The sequence below is a fragment of the Lepus europaeus genome, chromosome 16, assembly GCF_033115175.1.
Source record: "Lepus europaeus isolate LE1 chromosome 16, mLepTim1.pri, whole genome shotgun sequence".
Lineage (NCBI taxonomy): Eukaryota > Metazoa > Chordata > Mammalia > Lagomorpha > Leporidae > Lepus > Lepus europaeus.
Window position 1 is genome coordinate 37919968 of NC_084842.1, and position 24097 is coordinate 37944064.

General features: G+C 35.3%; 1 protein-coding gene across 1 annotated transcript in view; it reads right to left on the bottom strand.

Moving 5' to 3' along the window:
* The window catches only part of GALNTL6 (polypeptide N-acetylgalactosaminyltransferase like 6), a 1248724-nt gene that overhangs the window by 731349 nt on the left and 493278 nt on the right, over positions 1 to 24097 (bottom strand). The window contains exon 5 of the mRNA XM_062212832.1: positions 5712 to 5878. Within this exon, the coding sequence (XP_062068816.1) occupies positions 5712 to 5878 (167 nt within the window). The remainder of the gene's footprint in view (positions 1 to 5711; positions 5879 to 24097) is intronic.

A 24097-nucleotide genomic window follows, 5' to 3' on the forward strand; every position in this document is an offset into this window, starting at 1 on the left:
AAACTCGAGGAGCTAAAGGCAAAGGCGAAGGCGGCAGGGAAAGGGCCCCCGGGCCACGGGTGGATTTAAGAAACCTCGCAGAAAGTAAGCTGTTCCTTGTGCCTGAAGTGAGGATGCCCTTGATTGCATTCCTAGCTAAACATCCCGAATTCCGGCCATAACATCTTGTTCCACACGTAGTTAGAATCAAGTGTTAAAGAGTTAAGTGTTATCTTAGAGCCTATTGTACATTTACAAATAAACTTTTGTAAAAAGGGGGAAAAAAACCCACTGTACTGTTAAAAAAAAAAAAACTATTTATACTTTTCTCTATTATGTAACGATATAAACATATCATTGGAAATCAGCCTAGTGTTCTTTAAAATTCTTCATTAGATACTATAGAATTTTTGAAAAGTATACAATGCTATTTTATAATATTTACTTAATTCTTGCTATGTATAGCCTTTAATTTGACTCTATGTTTGACTTTATAAATAAAATTATCCTTTTGATTTTAAGTTTGAATATTAAATCTAAACAATTCCAAGATTTATTCAGGGTGACTAGCTCTTGATAACTCTGAGACATAAAAATCGCTTGTCTCCTGCTCTACTGGAGTATCTAATGGAATACCAGCACTAAAATACTTTTGTCAACTATCATCACAGAATCTTTACATTTACTTTAGTGTTGGGATTTCATAATAGAAAATAGAAGTGCACTCCCATTCTCCAGCTATCATACAGCCATTTCACATGGATGGTAGTGTCCAAATTTGAATAGCTGGAAAATGTGTGCTGATTTTTTGCTTATAGAAGCTTCCCTTAGTGTTTCTAAGGGACTATTTACAATAAAGCAATTGAAATTAAAGACTTGTTTATATCCTTTGTGAAAGCATTTAAAATATCCTTGATTTTTCCTTGTTTTTTTAAAGGTTTATAAACACTTTCAACTATGTGAAGAGACTGGACATTTTCATGGTAACACAGGTCTTTATAGAGACTCCTTTGCACTATTATCATATATATTTGTTCTTTTTTTTCTCTCTCTCTTTCTGAACTTAGCATAAAATTATTGAATGATTCCAAAGCAAAATAGATATACAAAATGTTAGAAGACATTATTTATATGGTAAAGAAGGAAAATTGGCAAGGGAAGGGGTAATGGCAGTAACCTCAAATTAAACACAAAATGCTATAAAATGAGCTCGTAAGAATGCAAAGCAAATGTTTACAATTTGTGAAAATGCCAAGATCCATCACAGGAATCTAACAATAATGAAATAATGTAGAGGTCCTTGACAAACATGTAAATTCAATATTAATTACACATTAAATAATATAAACAAACAAAATTCATTCCATAAAAACCTGCGTAAGGAATAGGAGGGTTATTTTTTGAAATTAGATAATTTATGCCACTATATTATTCAGTGGAGCTCCAACTCCACTTTCGAAAACATGACAGTGATTTTCAAATTTTACTTTTTGTAACAACTACATGTTGATCAGATCAAAATGAAGACTCCAACTATTCTGGCTAAAATTCTGCATTTCTAGCAGGTATCACAATGCTGCTGATGCTGCTAGTTTACGGCCCATTCTCTGGGTAGAAAGCATATATGCTAGCTGAGAAAGAAAGACCTGGATTTATTTAAAGTCCCTGGCGCTATGACTTAGGAGAATTTTTCCCTCTAAGTAGTACATAGAAAACTATAAATCTTTGTGAAACTCAAATTTTCAACTATCTACGTTTTTTGACTAGGAAGTTACAGACAAGCAGAGGCAAGAATGAGTGTGGTGTGAATGTCCTGTGTTTGTGTTTCTGTGTCGGGGTACATGGTAATACCTTCATATTAGCATTAAGGAAAGTGTGTCAGCAGCTCTTCTGTGACTATCCGCAATTTGGAATTGCATTCATCTGAGCACACAGAGTTTAGAGAATTGTCAGGTTCAAATATACGCTATCTCTGAGGTTAAGCCTCAGCTTATTTCACACATTTCAGCAGTTTCCATGTGGATGCTGTTAAGGTTGCCTGGAATTTGGAGATAAGCCCGGGATTAGTCCTGCTTTAAAGTCATCATGAAGGCTTGTTATGGGCCTCAAGTTAAGTTGTTAAATGTATTTCTGAGAGCTTACTGCAGAAAAAAAAAGTCACATTCACTAACTTTAGTAAGCTTCAGAAAGCAAAAACACAGTGGTAGTTGTTGAAAATTTACCTGCAGGCCTGTACCTTCATGTTTTTATACATGGTAAGCTTATATTGTGAAGCTAAAATAATAGTCTGTATACCAAATTTGCTTTAGGAAAAACATCTACACTAAGAAAAGTTTGATGGGATACTCACTTTATAAAAAAAAAAAGCATCTTAAGAACTGGGTCAATCCTATTTGGGCAGATGTTTAAAAATCATTTGGTAATAATTTAGAAATATTTCATTATTATTAATGTTTTAGTGTTTCTCTTTCTTTATTGGTATGAATTCTACTGTTCAGAATTTGCCAATCACAATATTTAACAGTTGTTGGAAATATGAATTCCATTGATTTCACTGGTGCTAATAATATGAATAAAGCATTGGCTTTCTATTTTTTTTTGTCATGGGTAGCTATTCAACTGACCTTGAGGATGTAAAACATAAGACAGTAATATTTGATTAAGTCTTGTTAAAAATGTATTGCCTTTGGCCAAAAGACATTGCAGAATATCCAGAAGAGGAATAGCAAAATGATGATAAATTGAATATGGAGCAGAATTGGGATTGGAATGTATCCTGAAAATACATTTAGAGTGCAATGCTTCAGAAATAATATCCTAAGGGAAGCCAACAGACTTTCTATATCCTCCTGTACCTTAAAATTTGTCTAGTCTAATTAATCTGATTTTTAAAGGGTTGGTGGAAAGGATTTTCTATGCCATAAGATTATGTTTTCTGAAGTTGTCCAAAAAAATTACAAGTTAATTACTGTTCTTAACAGCACAGTTATATGGATATATTATAAAGAGGGAAAAAAGTTTCTCTTAGAGGTTCTGCAAACAAGAGACATCTTAGGAAATCTTTTGTTTTGTAGTGGTAAAAATTATCTTAAAAATAATATGTTGAACATTTGTGTAATTTTGGTGGATAATATAGTTTCCTTGTTATTTATTTACAACTTTATTTTATTTCAACAGTTGATCATATCCAACATTTTTAAACATTAAAACAATACTAATTTTTGCAATACATTATGAGTTACCATAGTCTTCACAAGTCTTCTAAGCTACTGCTGTTGTCTCTGCAGACACTCTTGTGGATTAGATTTGATTCAATTAAGAGGATCTCCTTAAAGCCTATGGAAACTATATGTTATAGAATTGGAGAGTATTTGGTGGTGGAAATCAATAGCTGAGAGCAATCACTCTGCTATGTAACTACCAACCTGTGTCACTGACCCGTCCATGATCATTCTCCATCATAACTTCTCTCTGAAGAGTCACTACCGTTCTTCCCACTTTGATCAAATGTCTGAGACATAAGAAGTTAAATTACCGAATATCAAACAGGTAATAGTTGTGTTGGAATTCTGACCTGCTCACTCTGTTAAGTCTTTATATTTCCCATAATTCAGAAAGCAGAAGGAGTGCTCCTTGGTTCCACTCAAACACTATAAAACACCAACTAATACTACCAAAAAAGATCTTATAATCCAAAGAAAGAATTGGCAGGAGGGTATTTTCTATTTCATATAACTTTAATATTGTGATGTATTATAAAACATTATAGAACTATTTTTATCATTTATTCTTTCCAATTCACTTTTATGTTTGATTATAAATTAATACTTTAAATTTGATGGCTCACAGGAGTAGAATACCTAAATTAAATTTTTATTTAAACATTAAAATAATGATTATTCTTAAAAATGTCCAATAAGAAGCTAACAAAATCACCATTACTATTCCAAATAACTCTGTTCCTGTTGTTCTACTTCACAAATATTAACTACACTGACAGTTTGCCTACTTCTCAGCTAACATCATATACAGAAAGTCCATTAAAGTTGCTATTGTACCAATGATAAGATGATAAAATGAAAGGGCCACTATTTTCTCTCTCTTTAGAGTCATTTAGTTCAAAAATACCCTATGAGAAATAGTCAACAAAACCTGTTCTACAAACTACAATTTCTTATCAAATATTGCTTACTATATTACTGTCAGGTCAAAAATCTACTATAACCAATAGTTTACCAGGGCAAAGTTAATCATGTAGAAAATCACTAAAAAGAGAAACTGCCTTATTTCTCCAGATACTAACCAAAAAGACCATTCACTTAATAATCTGCATCTATCTTTCTATTCTTTTCCGTTTTTTTAAAGAAAACTTAGTTTTAACACATTAAGTACCTATTTTTAGTTTGAGGTAATAGCGACTATTTTTGAAATAAGTAGCCTCAATTAGAATAAAAATAAATGAATGTTCTATTTAAATAATTTTTAAATCTCTGAAAATTTCAGTTTTAGGTACTGCTCTTATTATTTAGTAGTATTGAATGCATACCTTCCCCAAAAACAGAAGACAAAACACTCTTTGCAATCAAACCTAAATGATCAAAGCACTAGTTGACATTTTAATTTATTATTGTTGAACAACTGCATCTCTGTCACTTAAACTCCAACAACACAAACAGATGTTGAGTAACCCTGAATTGTTATTTAGAATAAATAATTGAAAACCAGAACTGTTTTAAAAAATCCACAAAATTAACACACTGAGCAATCTTTTACAGAATTTTTGAACACTATGACAAAATGACATTTTTGCAGCAAATGAAATTCCCCAAACCTCAATTAACCCATATGATCTCAAGATGAATATTCTTTTGAATATTCATCATCATAAGAATAATATTCAGGTCTTTTTACTGTCATTCTTTCTTAAATAAACACAGGTAAGTAAAACTTCTTCATACAATGAAATCTATGGTAGAAAATTATATTAACAACTACATGAATATCATTAGAAAGGTTTCCTTTTTCAAAAGAAAAATCCAGGTAAGAGAGACTTTACTTTCTCTGCATGTTAACAACTCCTATATTTAGACACAATCTGCCTTATGAAATCTTACTCTCAGGAAACTTTCTGTAATATTATTCTCCTGTCTTATAAACCAAACTGTGTTTTATCAGCTGGGTAAAAATATTTAAAATTCTGTCAAATTTTCTAATACTCTATACATCAAATTATTTGTGTTGTTGTTCAGATAGGATACAATAACTAGTATTACCAAGCAAATATATGTATTTGGGTCTCTTATAATTTCTAATATATATGAAGTAACACAAGCACAGCCTGGAGAATGAGCCATACTGGTAAATAATAGAGTGGATACACTTTTCAGAAACAGGAACAGATTTTATAGCTCTACTTGAATGTCTCACCACTCATATGTAGTTACACTAATATATTTTGTGATGCTTGTCTGAATCTGAAAGTAAAATCTGAGGCATTTTGCCAACTCCTGTCTAATTTACAACAGAAATAGAATGCATAGTTCCCCAGATACCAATAGCTTCTCATTAACTTTTTTTTCTAATTAGCCAGTGGTTTCTGTAGTTACTATATAAATAAAACTTTATAATCACCTTTTGGATAGAATCAGAAGGAACACTATCTTTTTTAAAAAGCCCTTAATTATAACGTGGTGATAACAAAATCTGATAAAGTGTTCTCAACTTTGTCTTACCTCTGTCACTGAAGTCATCTACTAGAATGATTTCTGCTATCAGGCTCTCTGGAGTTCGGTTAATTATACTGTGTATAGTCCGCAGGAGTGAAGTCCAACCTTCATTATGAAATGGGATGATGATGCTGGTGTTTGGCAGTCTTTCCAAGTACATCTTGTGCTTACAGCTGGAGATGATGAAGGAAGAAAAAATAGCTAAATGAAATGCAAAACTATTGTATATCTTGCATTGTTGTTTAGTCACTGCTATCAGACAACTGTAAAAACATGACTTTGCCTAATACTTTCACAGCAAGAACTTGTACATTGTAATAGTTATTCTCTTCATTCAGAGAATTCTTTAATGATACCCTTTCAACTTAAATTTTAATGAAACAATTATTTTACTCTCTTTTGTATTAGAGGCTCAGATATGTCAGGTGAAGAAATGTGCTCTCCTTAAGGTACATTTTTCCATTGTTATGAAATAAAAATAAGGGTAAATTATAGGCATTAAAATTGTTTCCACTGAGCACATGATTAAGGTTTAGATTGCTTTCCTGAAGTTTTAAAAATTTAACTTCTATAATAATTATGCTTAATTAATCAGTTTTGATTTTAGTGTTTTTATGGTTAGACAGTATTTAAAGTTCTAAGGGAGAAAAAAAGAAACCTATAGGCTTTTAATGGAAAAATAGAACATTTAATACTAAATAATAATTTAATAACTATAACCACAGAATAAGAAAATTAATATCCAAACCAAGACATTATCACAATCCTGACAGAAACCAGTAAAAGAAACCTCAAGTTGGTATTTTCCATTATGCAATAATCCAAGAAGCCAAAATGGAAAATTTTTTTCATTCTATCCTTCTATTAATTAATTTAAAAAGTTATCATTTTTATCAAACAAGTTAATTTGATGTTTCTAAAAGCAATGAATAAAGTTGCAAAAACTATCTGAATCAGACTATGATATTGACGTAAAGATGCTGTAAAAACATGGAATTCATTTTAGTACAACTTAAATGACAAAAAAATATAAAATGAATTAGATCTGTCAGTAATTTCCAAAAAGTGTAGCAAGGCTGGTAATTTCACATATAATATACAGATTTGGAAAAGAGTACTAATATAGTTCAGCATATTTGGTTATAATTATGTAAGATCATCATTCCTCTGAACAAAGCGAATAGCCCAAAATAATTGTGCTTCCATATATCAACAATAATAATTGCACCTATTGTACAAACCATCATATTTCACAAGGTTCTGAGAATCCAGTGATATTTCCAAGAGGGAAAATTACTCTTTAAATATTAAGATAACAAGTTACACATATCACTATCTTATTAATTAAACAGTAATGGCTTTCAGATGAATAGCCAATAAATAATCAATAGGTTATGACTGTCAAAAGATGTCTTGTAGTCATGACAAATCAAGTCAGAAAACTGGCAGGCAGAAAAGGATGCAAGACTAATCATATGCAAAAAAGTTTTCTCTCCAAATTTTTAATAAATTTCTACCTGCATGAACTCAAATTACAACTATACATAAAATGTGAAATACCTTCTACTCACTCATTTACTCATCCATTCATTCATGTCACAATGTTTTTCTGAGAGTTTGATATAAGTCATACTCCAAGGTAGAGTTAAAACATTGAACAATACCTCGTCATTCCTCATATACAGTTTAATGGGAAACAGATTAACAGGCAATTGCAATTTTAAATGACATTGATAGTGTAGATTCAAAAGTTTAATGGAGTGCTAAAAGAATATTTCTGTGTTCTTTGAACCAATTTGAGGGAATTATTTTAAAAATTTAAGGGCTGGCCGGCGCGTGGCTCACTAGGCTAATCCTCCACCTTGCGGCGCCGGCACACCGGGTTCTAGTCCCGGTCAGGGCACCGATTCTGTCCCGGTTGTCCCTCTTCCAGGCCAGCTCTCTGCTGTGGCCAGGGAGTGCAGTGGAGGATGGCCCAAGTGCTTGGGCCCTGCACCCCATGGGAGACCAGGAGAAGCACCTGGCTCCTGCCATTGGATCAGCGCGGTGCGCCGGCCGCAGCGCGCTACCGTGGCGGCCATTGGAGGGTGAACCAACGGCAAAAGGAAGACCTTTCTCTCTGTCTCTCTCTCTCACTGTCCACTCTGCCTGTCCAAAAAAAAAAAAAAAAAAAAAAAAAAAAAAAAAATTAAGGGCTGAAGGTAGCTTATTGAAAATATATTTGGTAATAGAATTGACTGACTTGACAACCAAGAAAAGTCGTTAAGGAGATTTCTCATGATTGAGCGTAATCAACCTATCCAATGAAATATAGACTGGTACAGGAGAACAGTGTGTGAGGTTCACATTTGAGGGTTTCAGGGATTAAGGGCGAAGACAATGAACCCAATTTTGACTATGTTATGGTTGGAGTGTCAAATCAATATCTTATAGAGATAATTGACAGTATATATTGTAAAAATTAAAAGAAAAATAAGAAAAGAACAAGGGATGGTGGGATTAAAGGAAGGATAAAGGGTAAGGCAGAAAATATCATTAGGCTTTTAAAATTGTATATATAATATACATGAAGTTGGTTCCCTTTTTATAAAGGAAAAATTTAAAAAATCAGTATCTGGCATTATATATATATATATAAATGCTACATATTTATGTTTATGTATATATATGTTTATGTATATATATAATGCTACATATTTATGTTTATCTTTCACCTATTAGCCTATCTATATATGCATATAGTTCAAGATAGATGTGTTTTGTTCAAGAAGAGGCTTGTGAATGACAGGCTCTAGCAGATGATGTCTGCACCACCAACATCCCCTTAGTACATTCCATTCCAGTGTGAGCCAGGAAGATCCTCTTTTGAGAGTTTTCCCTCATTTCTGCACAAAAGGCAAATCATATGTTCTAGAGGAAATTAGTACTCCTGGAGCACGTATCAATAAATGAAGAATGGGAATTGAAGAACAAATAGTACAATGGTGAGATAACTCTGTAATATGTTCTCCATTGTCTCCTGGAGATTCCCAGCAATGCTAGCTTCAGTTGCCATAGAGATAAGCAGTTTAACAATGCATCATTTACTAAGCACTCTGCCTTTCCCATCTTACTTATTTTTGTTCCCATTGTGCTCCTCAGTGCTTCCTCTGTTTATGTCACAGAAACTTTTGTAGGCAAAATTTTGTCTCAGGATCTGAATGTAGAGAAGATGAACCTTGGACAATGACATTTAAATTATACTGCATTTGGCAGTAACAGTCTCAACTATAAAGTGATGGTCATTTATTAAGTAACATTCTTATTTATGTTGAAGTATGAAGCTTGTCATTTGCTCTACCTGAAGATATTTTAAATTTTTTTAATTGTCACACATGCATTTCATTAATTCTTTTGATTTTTAAATTATTAATGATGCTTTGTTCAGAGCCTTCTCTATGCCTGTAAAATACAATAACACGAACTTTATAATGGGCCTATATAAATGGACTTCTCACAGCTAGTAGACATCCAGTAGTTACCTTTTTACATTGATATCCATAATTTGTCAATAAAATATATGCAAACATTACTTTCTTATACCTGAGAATTATTTCTCAGGTATTGATCAATCATGTTTTATAGATCAAATGAATTTCAAATGACAGGTTTGCTACTAAAACAGCAGGTGAAAATAGGCAAGTTATTTATTTCTTTAAGATTAGTTTTCTCATATGGATACTGTAGGAGCTATCAAAGTCTTGATAATGTGTTAATAAGAATGAAATTTAAGTAACGTAGGCAATGCACTTAGTGTAACATTGTATCTGATAATAGTAAATATTGATAAATCCCATCATTATTATTGCTGTCATTGTTGATATTTTGATTGTTATTCATTTATCTGTTAAACTGTCTTTGTAAAGGAAACTCCCTTTTGAGGGAAGTAGAGGGGAAGTGAGAGACACTTAAGATACAGAGAGAGAAAAATATATTACAGTCTCTTCCTTCTGAATTCACAAACAGGCTGATACATAAAACGATCAGACTCAAATGAGACAAGTGATAAAATAGAAGTCACAGAGGCAATGACAGCCTGGAGAAAATGTAACCCACTTGGTCTGATAGAATTAGGTAAGTCCTTGGAGATAAGTGTGTGGGTTGAGAACAGATCACGTAGGATTCTGAGAGCAATTCTAAGGAATTTGGACTTTAGCCTGAAGTCAACATGAAGTATTTCAGATGTTGTTAATCATGTGGAATACAGGGCCATGTTTACATATGTTTACATATTCCTCAGGCAGCAAGGCAGACAATACGATAAAAGCTGAAGAGACTCTCAGTAGAAAGATTATAGATTGTGATAGTTCTGGCAAAAAAATAATGAGGGTACAGATCTGATTTTTACTTTAAGGAAAACCATTCTCTCTGTAACAATATTTAATCTGATTGAATTATAGTCAGCCATTCTAGTGCTTAAGCTGCTTCAAAGAAAATTGAATTCACCGCCAAACTCAAGCACTGTATTTCAGCCGTTGTGATGCAGATGACTGCATTCAGTATTACTAGACACACTGAAGCATATCCAGGGCTTTATTAAGAGCCTGAATCTGTGCATGTCAGGTTTACTGTTAAGCCTGGTTGAGAATGGAAACTTGCTAAATATGAAGACAGCATATCAGTATGAAAGTGTCCTTAAGAAATAAAATAAAATCAAACACAATTTATATGTTTATGCTTGAAATAAATAGCAAAGTTACAACTGTAAGGAGAAAATGGAGACAAATTAAAATGCTTGTTGTAATAAGTTACAGGAATATGGGTAAAATGCCTGCAATTTTTGCATTTCATATTTCAATCCTTGGATCATTTTACTAGCTTATCCAAATCATAGAATTTAGTTTATTTTTATTTTCTATTCTATCTGTTTTTATAAAAACACACATCAGAATACAATGTTGTGGTATTAGCCTCCTAATTCCAATTGTCTTAGAGCAATAAATATTCTCTTTTCTTGCTTCTTTTACCTGCCCAGTACTTTTTGGCAGAAAGGTCTTTGCTCATTACAGTAAATGAAAATAGGCATCTTGACCATTGTCAATCACTGTGCCATATGAAAATAAGAACACTGACACATTTCTCTCTGCTTTTTTTTTTTTTTTTTTTGACAGGCAGAGTGGACAGTGAGAGAGAGAGACAGAGAGAAAGGTCTTCCTTTTGCCGTTGGTTCACCCTCCAATGGCCGCCGCGGTAGGCGCGCTGCGGCCGGCGCACCGCGCTGTTCCGATGGCAGGAGCCAGGTGCTTCTCCTGGTCTCCCATGGGGTGCAGGGCCCAAGCACTTGGGCCATCCTCCACTGCACTCCCTGGCCACAGCAGAGAGCTGGCCTGGAAGAGGGGCAACCAGGACAGGATCGGTGCCCCGACCGGGACTAGAACCCGGTGTGCCGGCGCCGCAAGGCGGAGGATTAGCCTGTTGAGCCACGGCGCCGGCCTTCTCTCTGCTTATAATTCATCAGTCAGAACTAGTCATATATCACACAAAGGCTGGAGATACAAAATCTTAAATATTGCAAAAGGAATATAGTCAGAAACATGACAAGTGACACCAATCAACACAACACTGTAACCTCTGCCTTCTTTTAAGTTAAAAAAAAAAGGAAAAATGAAACCACGTGTTGAACTACATTTTTTTTAGAGAATATATCTTTGTTTATTTGAAAGGCAGAGTTACAGATGGAGAAAGAGAGAGCGAGAGCAAGAGCTAGAGAGAAAGATTGAGAGTGACTGAGAGAGAGATATCTTCTATCTACTCGTTTACTTCCCAATTGGTTTTTAGAGCTGGGGCTGGGCCAGGCAGCAGCCAGGTGCCAGGAGCTTCATCCTGGTCTCTCCACAGGAGTGGCAGAATACATAAGCCATCTTCTGCTGTTTTCTCAGGCTTATTAGCAGGGAGCTGGATTGAAAGTGGAGCAGCCAGGATGTGAACTGGTGCCCATTTAGTGCATCATACTGTCATTAGCCTTTGAAGATATCTTTAAAATAATCAAATTAATTAAAATTATACAGATATTATAACATATAAGTTTGTAGGTTATCACTTTATCAGCTCATAATGTTTTCTGAAATGACACTTTATCCACTATGATGTTTTTGGAAACTAACCATTCAGTAATATATTTAAGGAAATACACATCCGTGGCCGGCACTGCAGCATAGCAGGTAAAGCCACCACCTGCAGTGCTGGCATCCCATATGGGCACCAGTTTGAGACCCAGCTTCTCCACTTCCAATAAAGCTCTCTGCTATGGCCTGGGAAAGCAGTAGAAGATGCCCAAGTCCTTGGGTCCCTGCACCAGCATGGGAAGATCTGGATGAAACTCCTGGTTCCTGGCTTCAGATCGGCACAGGCCGGGCTATTGCAGCCAATTGGGGAGTGAACCAGTGGATGGAAGACCTCTTTCTCTGCCTCTCCTCTCTCTGTGTAACTCTGACTTTCAAATATATAAATAAATCCCTTTTTTTAAAAAAAAGAAATACACATCCAAAACTGGATGATGAATTGTTATCTGAATAGAGGCCCTATAGTCACCAACATCATAGTACTAGGGAGATAAAATAGATTGCACAGGATACACTATTTACAATATTCCTTTATTGGTTTTGCATGTTTTCATAAGACTAATGCTTTTCCCATTTTTATTTGAGTATATTGACAAAAATGCCACTGAGTTTTCTTCTTTTAATCAACTAGAATAACATGGAATACCATTCCACTTGACCCCACTAAACAACTAGATCCTTAAATATGGGACAATGGTTTCTAAGTGATTGAATATCAAAGAGCAGAACACAGTGATCTTTCAAAAATAGGAAATAATTTCCCCTGCTTTCATTGATAGTCCAGGCCATAATAAACTTACAAGAAGATGGAGTCAACAATCTGGGGAAACGAGAGGTGGCCAGAGTAGAGAACTCTAAAGAGAGGGCTGTACAGAGGAGAACTTAGGAGATCTCCTCCTCCCCTCAAGTCCTCAGCTGGGTAATAAATAGTGCTTGTGCTTGAAGAAACAACTAAGCACCAGAAAAGATTAGAGGTAGCAATCCCATGCCTCATATAAGTGATAGACTAATTCTCATTAAGAACTGGATAGATTGTTGAAAAGATTAGCCATACACTAAATACAGCTCTGGTCTAATTTAATATAGCTTAAGATCAAGATCTAATAGTATCAAACTGTTTGCAACTAACTTAAATACATCATAGAACAAAGTTTAATAGTATATATAATAACACAAGATATCTTTCACCTTCAAATATAAATCACAATGTCTGATAACAACTAAAAAAAATTAGCCACTAAAGAACTCATTTTATGAAGTCCTGATACCACAAAGACACTGCAAGGAAAGAAAACTGCAGACTTATATCCCTTATGAACTTGGATGCAAGAATCTTCAACAAAATACAAGCAAACCAACTCCAACAGCACACACTATAACCAAATGGGATTTATCCTTGAGATGTAAAAATGGTTCAATGTATGGAAATCAATTAATATGACATATCACTTTAATTAATAAATGATAAAAATTTCTTGAACATCTTAGTAAATGCAGAAAAAAGCACATTTTCATTAAAAAAAAATCAGAAACTAGAAACAGAAGGGAATTATTTCAACATAAGGAAAAACATATATGAAAAGCCCACAGCTAATATCATACTTAAATGATGAAAATCTGAAATCTTTTCTTTTGGAACCCAGAAGAAAGCAAGGATTCCCATTCTTGGTACTTTGATTCAATAAGTACTTTCAACGCTAACCAGAGAGATTTGGTATGAAAATGCATCCAAATTGGAAAGAAAATTGTCTTATTTACAGATGATATAAGCTTTACATATGAAAAATCCTAAAGTCGCCATTAAAAAGCTCATTAAAACTAATAAGTGAATTTAGCAAAGTTGAAGGAAACAAAATCCACATACAAAAATCAGTTGTGATTGTAATCATACTATATCAAAATAAAATGAGGAAAACAATGTCGTTTAAAATAGCACAAAACACAATGAAATACTTAGGAATAAACTTAACTAAGGAGGTAAAGATTTGTATACCAGAAACAACAAAATATTGATTAAAAGTTAAATAAGACTCGAATGACAATTATCCTGTTCTCATGGACTGGAAGATTTCACACTATTAACATATCCATCATAACCAAAATAATCTCTATATTGAATGCTATTTGTATCAAAATCCCAAAAATAATTTTTCAGAAATAGAAAAAAAAATTCAAGATCCATATGGAAAGACAAATGACCACAAATAACCAAATCAACCTTGAAAAAGGAAAACAGAGTAAAAGTCATTACATATTGTAATCTCAAAATATATTACCAAACCATACTGATCAAAACGGCATGGTTTTGGTATAAAAAAAGGCATGTAGACCAATGGGACATAGTAAAGAGCCCAGAAATGAATTCACTCATGTAATATCAACTGAGTTTTGATAAAAGTGCCAAGAATTCACAAAGGACAATGCATAATTTCATTAACAAATGGTGCAGGGAATATTTGACAATCACAAACACAGGTATGAAGTTTTACTCATCTCTTATAGCATAAAAATAAATTAACTCAAAATAGATTAAGAATGTAAATGTATCAGACAGGGTTGTCTTAATCTGAAAATTCAAATAAGAAGTATGGTAAGATTTCACCTGACGGGGCCGGCGCCGAGGCTCTCTAGGCTAATCCTTCGCCTGCAGCGACGGCACTGAGGGTTCTAGTCCCAGTCGGGGCACCGGATTCTGTCCCGGTTGCCCCTCTTCCAGGCCAGCTCTCTGCTGTGGCCTGGGAGTGCAGTGGAGGATGGCCCAAGTGCTTGAGCCCTGCACCCGCATGGGAGACTAGGAGGAAGCACCTGGCTCCTGGCTTCACATCAGCACAGTGCAGGTCATAGTGGCCATTTGGGTGGTGAACCAACGGGAGGAAGACCTTTCTCTCTGTCTCTCTCACTGTCTAACTCTGCCTCTCTGCCTGTCAAGAATAAATAAATAAATAAATAAATATTTCACCTGACACATCAGATGACTATCATAAACAAATAAATAAAAATAAAGTTAGAAATGTTAATAAGGATGTGGAGAAATAGGAACCCTTTGCACATTGTTGTTGGGAATGAAAATGGTATAACTTGTCACTATGGAAATGAGTCACTTTGGAAAATAAGCAATTTTTCCTCATAAATTTAAAATAGAACAATCCAGTAATTTCAGTCCTGTGTATTTGTCAAGGGAATTAAATTTAGGATATCAGATATTATAGCAAAGGTGTAGAAAAAGATCTGTTGGCAACTGAATAAATGAAGAAATGTGCAAAATAAATACAATAAAATACTATGCAGCCTGAGACACATAACAATATAGATGAGTCTTGGAGAATTACCATACATAAAATGAGCCATTTTCAGAAAGGTCAATATGATGATTCCATTTATATGAGGTATCTAAAATAGCCAAATCAAAGCAATCTGAGTGGAATGGTGACAGCCAGTCCCCTGAGCAAATATCCTGGGTCTTTAAAAAGGTGGTGGAAAATGTGTAATATGAAAAACCCCACTCCTTGATTTAAAATCTTTTCAACAAAATAAACATCTCTCGGCCGGCGCCGTGGCTCAATAGGCTAATCCTCCACCTTGCGGCGCCGGCACACCAGGTTCTAGTCCCGGTTGGGGCACCGATCCTGTCCCGGTTGCCCCTCTTCCAGGCCAGCTCTCTGCTGTGGCCAGGGAGTGCAGTGGAGGATGGCCCAAGTGCTTGGGCCCTGCACCCCATGGGAGACCAGGAGAAGCACCTGGCTCCTGCCATCGGAACAGCGCGGTGCGCCGGCCGCAGCGCGCTACTGCGGTGGCCATTGGAGGGTGAACCAACGGCAAAAGGAAGACCTTTCTCTCTGTCTCTCTCTCACTGTCCACTCTGCCTGTCAAAAATAAAAAAATAAAATAAAAAATAAAAATAAAAACATCTCTCAATTATATTTCTCTACAATTTTTTTAAAGATATGTACAGACATTACTCTGGGATTCTGTTAGGGTCCACATTCTAAATATTTGTGATGTTGTATTATTTTTAAATAATCAATATAATTCCCTGAAATAGTGATAAAGAAAGTGTCAACTCAGTTCCAGTCAGTTTCATTAAGGTTCATGTGGGAGCGAAATCAATTCAAAATATGAAAATATGTTTGAGCTCATGACCAGAGAAAAAATAGTATTTTAGAGGCATTTAGAAGTAACAGAGTCAGCAACTTAGATTCCAAATTAATTCAGTTGTTAATTTATTGCCTCTTTGCCTACCAAGATCCTTGTAAAGTGACTTTTCTCATGGATGACAGTTTAAAAGTATTTGAATTCTATGAAGTTCAGAAGACTTCCTATGCAATATTATCAGAATAGCCATTAATATTATATAGCAAAACCATGTTTTTATTATGATCATAAGTGTCCAAAAAGGTGAGGAAATGTCTTTATTTTCTTTCAACCTTTTGTCATTGCATGATTTCTTGCAAAGCCATTTTGGTTCAGCTAAAGGTCTCTCTGCTACATTCTCAATAGTAACAGAATAAAATGTCAACTTGGCATCTGGCTAGTGACAAGCACATTATAGAGCATATCTGTATAAGTCATTTCCAAGTGCCAATTTACATAGTAATTGTTTTAATGTCAGCATATTCAATTTTCAATGGCTGGTTTTAGTCACACAGTTTTTCTATTCTCATCTTGCTCTGTCAGTTGGGTTTGATAAAGCAGTGATAACTAGTAATTTATTTTGCCTTTGACAGGTCTGAAAAATTAGCATGAGCTACCAAGTGTATGTCAGCAGGGCTGAATGTGTATAGGGGTCATCTCTATTTAGTTTTCAATTCACTTATCCATTTATTTATTGATTCAATCACTTATTATACAGGAACTTATTAAATTAATATCTTAAGTAGTAATCTGATTAACTCTTTAGTGAATGATAATATTTTGTCTGTACTAAGTAGCAAAGAGATTGCCAGGTTAATGAGGCCGTGTATGTGTACAGTGACAGAAACATGATCAGCATGGGGGAACAAAGGAAGAGACTGGAGATTGGCAGAAATCAGAATATGCAGGATGGTGTCAGTGTTTCTCAGCTATTAGTTTTCAGTGCCGCAGGATATCTCTTAAGTATTTAATGGGTGTGTGTATAATATTCTACCTTAGATTTTTTATATTAGTATTTATTTGACAGGTGGAAAATGAGAAAGTGGAGAGAAAGAGAGACATGATGAAGGCAGAGAGAGAGAAAAGAGAGAAATTCCATTTACTGGTTCACATCTCCAGTGGTGAACCAGGCCTAGCTAAGTCTGGGAGCTAAGAAATCACTGAGGGTCTCTCACAGGTTCGATGAAACTAAATTATTTTATCCATCAAGACTGCCTCCCATGGTCTGTATTACAGGAATCAGGAGTCAGGAACTGGAACTTGGTATGAATCCAGGTACCACAAAGTGGGACTCTGACATCTTAAATAGGCAAAATCCCTGCTCTTGCTTAGTTGTTTTTTGTTTGTTTGTTTGTTTTTGTTTTTTTTTGTTTGTTTTTTTGTTTTTTGGCAGGCAGACAGTGAGAGAGACAGAGAGAAAGGTCTTCCTTGTCTGTTGGTTCACCCCCCAAATAGCCACTAGGGCCTGCGTGCAGCGCCGATCCGAAGCCAGGAGCCAGGTGCTTCCTCCTGGTCTCCCATGCGGGTGCAAGGGCCAAGCACTTGGGCCATCCTCCACTGCCCTCCTGGGCCACAGCAGAGAGCTGGCCTGGAAGAGGAGCAGCCGGGACTAGAACTGGCGCCCATGTGGGATGCCGGCGCCGCAGGCAGAGGATTAACCAAGTGAGCCATGGCGCCAGCCCCTGCTTTAGTTTTTAAGGATAACTATTTGCTCATCTACTGAATGTGCTGGTTTACTTTTTTGGTGAGAATTTTTACATACATAGTCTGAAAAGGAATTGGCCTGCAGTTTGCCATTTTTGATGAATTTGTCTGGTTCTGGTATCAGAGTAATACGATTAGTTGGGAAATTCTTCCCCTTGATACGTCCCCAAAATGTTGCTCTAAAATATTCATCTGTTGAAATCCTAACCTCCAAAAGGACAGTCTTTCTAGTAAGATGTAATTAAGGTTAAATAAGTGGTTCCCTGATCCAGCAGGATTACTGGCCTATAAGGAGAGACACTAGATGACTCTCCCCCCTCCACACCCGCTCTGGCATGTGAGAGCACTGCAATCAGGTGGCCATCTGTAAGCCAGTAAGAGAGCCCTCACTGCATGAAATCCTGCTTCCACTTGGACCTTAGACTTCTGGTTTCCAGAAATGGGAGAAAAGAAATTTCTATTTAACTGCCCAGGATACAATGTGTTGCTGTTTCAACCAGATTAGATTAAGACCCTGCCTACTATTTCTGGAATGATTTTGTAAAGAATTGGTATTGATTTTTTTCTATAAATATCTGGTACAACTTGATGGTAAAGTTATCTGGACATGAGCTTTTCCTTTGGGTAATTTTTTTTTTTTTATATCAGTTTAGTCTTTTCACTTGGTTACAGTTTTATTCAGTTTTTCTACATCTTCTTTGTTCAATTTTAGATGTTTGTGCCTTTTAAGAATTTTTTTAAAGAATATTTATTTGCAAGTCAGAGATACACAGAGAGAAGGAAAGGCAGAGAGAGTTGTTGGGGGGGGGGGGTTCCATCCACTGGTTCACTTTCCAATTGGCTGCAATTGCCAGAGCTGCGCAGCTCCAAAGCCAGGAGCCAGAAGCTTCTTCCAGCCCTCCCACATAGGTGCAGAAGCCCAAGGACTTGGGCCATCTTCCACTGCTTTCCCAGGCCATAGCAGAGAACAAGATCGGAAGTGGAGCAGTCAGGATTTGAACTGGCACCCAAATAGGATGGCACCCATACTGGCACCACCTGTGGTGGTGGCTTCACCTGCTATGCCACAATGCTGACCCCTTAAGAAAAGTTTATACTTCATATAACTTACATAATTTGATATTCTACAATTATTGATAGTAATCCCTGTGACCCTTTTCATTTCTGTAAGATCAATAGGAATTTTCCCTCTTTTACTTCTGATTCTAGTAATCTGAGCCTTCCTATTTCTCTAGGTCAATCTAGCTTGAAGGGTTTTCAATTTTGTTGATCTTTCTAAAGAACTAGTTAGATCTTACTGATTTTCTTTGTTTTCTATTTCACACATTACACTCTAATCTTAATTATTTTCCATTTATTTGTTTAGTTTGAATTAAGAATATTCTTTTTGAATATAGAATCTTGCATCCATTATAAATTTTTGTCCAATCATTGTTTCAGTTACATCTCTTAAGTTTTGATATGTTGTATTCATTTTCATTTATCTTGAAGTCTTTCTGATTTATATTCTCATTGACTCGTTGATTGATAATGTGCTAATTTCCACATGTTTCTGTGGTTTTCCAAGTTTTTAGTTATATTGATTCCCAATATCATTTCATTGTTTTCAGAGACTGTACTTTACATTATTTCTATCAATTTGATCTTACTAAAGGGTTTGTTTGCTTTGGTTTGCCTGTCTTGTTGCCTATCCTGAAGACTGTTCTCTCTGCACTTGAGCAGAATAGTGAATATGTTGTCATATTGCATTGGTCAGTTGGTAGAGTGTTCTACAATTTGTTAGGTCTTTTTGGTTTCTCTGACTGTTCAAGTCTTCTATATTCTTCCTGATAATCTAATTATTCTTTCCATTACTGAAAGTCGATTAGTTAGTTACATTTCCAGCTACATATATTCTTTTTTTTTTTTTTCAAAAGGGATCTTCTATCTGCTGGCTCACTCACCAAATGGTGGCAATGGCAGGGCTGGGCCAGACTGAAGCCAAGAGCCTGGAATTCTATCCAGGTCTCCAACATTGTGGCAGGGCTTAAGTACTTGGACGATCTTCCCATTGCTTTCTCAGGTACATTAGCATGGAGCCGGATCAAAAGTGGAGTAGCTGGAACCCAAACTGGCTCCCACATGCGATGCTGGCATCTTAGGTGGTGACTTAACCTGCTGCTTCAAAACACCAGCACCTCCAACAACATGTGCATATTCAGTCATCTACTTCCTGCTTCATTTTGTCAGTTCTGATTCAAGTACTTCAGTGATTTTTAATTTGATACATATGTTTACAATTGTTACATCTTTCTGATTACTTGTTGGTTTTATTATTATGAAATGTTCCTCATTGACTCCAGCAGTATTTTTCTTGTACAATGTATTTTATCTGATATTAGTGTAGCCATTACAGCTTTCTTAGGTTGCTGTTTACATGATATACATTTTTCTTTCTTTATTTTCAATCTATTTGTATCTTTGAAACTAACATGTGTCTGCTAAAGACAACTACTGCTGTGGGCATATTTTTGTCAATTCTTTCAATATGTGCCTTTTGATTGCATTGTTTAATACACTTACCATTATTATTGATATAGATTTATGACTACCATTTATGTTTTTGTCTCATATCCATTTGGTTCCTCTGTTGTTCTTTTGAATTGAATATATTATAATGTAGAATTTTAATTTCTTCAATGATTTTTTTCACCTTACACTTTCAGCAGTTTTTAGTGAGTGCTTCAATTTCAATGATCTTCTGTATATGTATTTTCAATAAGTTTGAGAAGTTTTTCTGCCATTATTTCTTTGCTATTTACTCTCTCCTGTCATTCAGGAAAACTTGCATACCTGCTGATAAGCTTGATGGTGTCTCAAATGTGTCTGAAGTTATTGTTTAATTTTCTTCTTTTCTTTCTAGTCTTCAGATTACATCATATCTATTCATGTATCTTCAATTTTTATATATCCTTTTCATTAGTTTCAATCTTCTGTTGAGCTTTTGCAAGAATTTTTAATTTTTGTTAAGGTAGTTTTTAACTCCAGAATTTCCATTTGGTTCTTTTCTATAATGTAATTTATATTATAAATTCTATCTCTTTTATAATATCCCCTGTATGATCAATCATTGCCATATTTTCTTAATTACATTTTACTTTTGTGAACATTAATTATGGCTAGTTTAGTTTTATATATTTTAATATGAAACCAATTTATATATCATAGATAATATATACTATGTTTATACTATATATATACTTTATTTTGTTTTTAATTAATTTTATGTTTATTTTTACTTTATTTTTACAGACATACATAAATAAGCCCATTTTTATTCTGTTGAATGCCATCTCTGGTCTCTCTCATAAACAATTTTCCTTGCCTGCTTTTTTTTCTAATTGTATGGGTCATAATTTACTGTCTCTTTACGTTCCTCATAATTATTTTGTTGAAGTAGCACATTGTAGATGATACATTGCAGTAATTCTGAGTACTGTTTCTTCAGTTTCCTACTGTGATTTGTTATTCTTACTTACCTAGTTTTTAGAAAATCATTTCTTTCAGTCACTTTACTAAGCCCCTCAAGTGTGCCATAGGGAGGCGTGGCTTTGGGTATTTGCAACATAATCCTGAGATGAAGTCTTATTGGTTGGTTTTCTTCTTTTCTAGACACACCCAGCTGTTGTATCCATTAATGGCTAATTGATTCCTTATTATTTTTCACAAAGCCCTGGAATATAAATTGTTTTAATTCATTCAAATACTGACTCCTGTGAGGAAATAGTTTCTGAGGTCCCCTTATATTTGTTCTGAACCATGCAGAGAACCTTCCAGATTTCTCATTCTTTAGTTTTCTCCACCAAAAAGCTTGCCTATAGTCTGCACTAGTATTGCTAACTCTCTTAATCACAGTCAGGCTACTTCTCATCACTACCTTTACTGCTCTTTAGATTTGAACTTCCCTACGTTGTGATACAAAGAAGTCAGTTCCTATAAGAAGACATTAGATGCTGTCTGAGTCATGGCTTGCTTCTCCCTCAGGCAAAATCTCTGAAGCTGGGCTCTGGAGAGGAAGGTGGGGACAATGCCAAGATTCTTGAGTGACCACTTGCTGTAGCAGCTGGGTGTTCAGGGAAAGGGTGGACAGCTCCAAGTCCTCTCTGTTAGCTTCACTCACACAATGTCACAAGATGGGGACAAGGTGATGAGGGCCTGGTTGGTCTCAGCGTGCCACACTCAAGGCAGAATTTTTTCCAGGAGTGGTGGCTTAGAGGAAAAATAGACCCCTTCACCTGTCTACTGTCCTGGGCCAGACACATTGCTTCACTGAGAAGGAGCAGGAACGATGGCATATGCTGAAGTCCTGATTCTCCCAGGATGAAGTTTCTCTAATTGAAGCATGGCCATAACAGGGCCCTGGGTTCTCCAGCAGTCTGGGGAAAGAGCCTCTGATTTACTGAGCTGGGAGGGAAGGAGGACGGAGTCGTCATCTTCAGGTACCGAGTATTTCCTTTCTTATCAAATTTTTATATTTTTTTTCTAGGATAGATTTTTCATTTTCTCTTGGCCCTAGGGATTGTTTCCAATGGCTTAAAATTAAAATAATAATAATAATATTCACCAGCTTTATCATTTTCAGTGCAGCACCTTATGCTGTCATATTAAAATTTAATCTCTGGATGATTTAGCTTTAAAAACTCACCCAAGTGCCTGTTATTCAAATGTTTAATAAACAGCTGGCAAAGGACTTGAACAAACCATACAGGATTATACTTACCAACAAATACTCACTAGAGTTCTAATTATGATAAACATATGTTTTAAGATATTTATTTATTTCATTTTATCTGAAAAACAGGGCACAAGGAGAGATCTTTCACTGCTGCTTCACTCCTGAAATGCCCACAACAGCCAGGCTCAACCAGGTTGAAGCCAGGAGCCTGGAACTGACAAGAGCACAAGCAATTGAGCCACTGTAATTCAATAAAACAATATTCATTGAGAACTTTTTTTTTAATAAAAGCAAGTATGATTATCTGTGCAAGTGTGAGGAGTCAGTTTAATAGGTAGTCAGTGGGGTCCCAGTGGAATTTTGGGTGTAAAATATTTGCTTCCTTCCCCAAAAACATTATCTTTGGGAAGAACAAATAGGCTGCCCTCCCTTCAGAATCTCCAAATTTACCATGAGGAATAGCAAAGGAGCTCTTTTTTTTTTCCTTCAAAATTTGACTTTAAAAATCCCAGTTCTCCGAGGTTCTTTGGTGTTCATTTCTCTCTTGGAAGCCCCCCTCCATGCCACTCTTTCTGGTGGTCTTTGACTCTAATAAGTCTTTTTAAACATCTCTGCTGTTTGCTTGGAAATTCTTCTTTCATGTGAGACAAAGAACTGAGGTAATAATTTTTCTGCCACCACTTTTCCCATAACAAAATGATTATTTGAGAGTAAAAACAGTAGCTTTAAAATGTGCGTTTTTAAATATTAAAATGAAGACTGTTCATAAAATATATTTTTTAAATTTTAAATAATTCAGCTACAGGTTCATTGTTTTCAATCAGTTTTGATTTTTTGATGTATGTTATTTAATTTTTTTTGAATGTTGGATGAGCATGAGTTTACTAGTATCCTTGGACCACAGCCACATTATTGACAGGGTTTGTCATCACAATCTAACCTCCAATGATTTACCCTAACAATAGTTTATTTTAAAAAGTAAAAAAGTAAATGGTTTGCTTGCTCAGAAAATAAGGTTCAGGACTGTCTTCAAAATTTGATAATTTCTCACTGATTCACATTCTTTCCTCATATTATACATGAATCATAACCTTGATCATTCCAGTAAACTTCTGACAGTGAGAGAAAACCGAAGGAGAAAACTTACGATTACTACTGCAGGGTTAGTGAGAGTGACACACATCATTACATCAAATCTTCATTTTTCTTCTTTAAAGAATTGAATTTGTGAGTCTATTTCTCAACACTTTCAGTTTTATTTATTTTATTCTCGTTTTAAGATTACAAAACATACACGCTGAAATTCAGTAGACATGATTTTGAAGCAGCCAGGTTATTTTTAGAAGTTCTTAGTGGGGGAGGATTTTGCACACCTTTCACATTGCCACTCTGTTAGCCCCAATGCCTTTGTGCTTGTCATCATTACACCTTTCAAAGAACCTACTTTATGATCTGTCATTCATTCCAAAGGCTAAACGTCTGCCAATTTGTAAACTGTTATCTCTCCTAGGAGGATTTTCATTTCAACAGGACATACATCTTTCGGTTATAGAGATAAAATCTCTTCTATTTCAGGCTTTAGTCAAAAGATGGTGTGTGTGTGTATGTGTATGTGTGTGTGTACATGTTGTTATTTCATGGAGGTTTTGTAATGACTTTCAGAAACAGTTTTTGTACTAATGTCTATACTCTTGTGGGTAAAGTCAGCCCTTGAAAAATAATTGAAGGGTACGCACTGAACA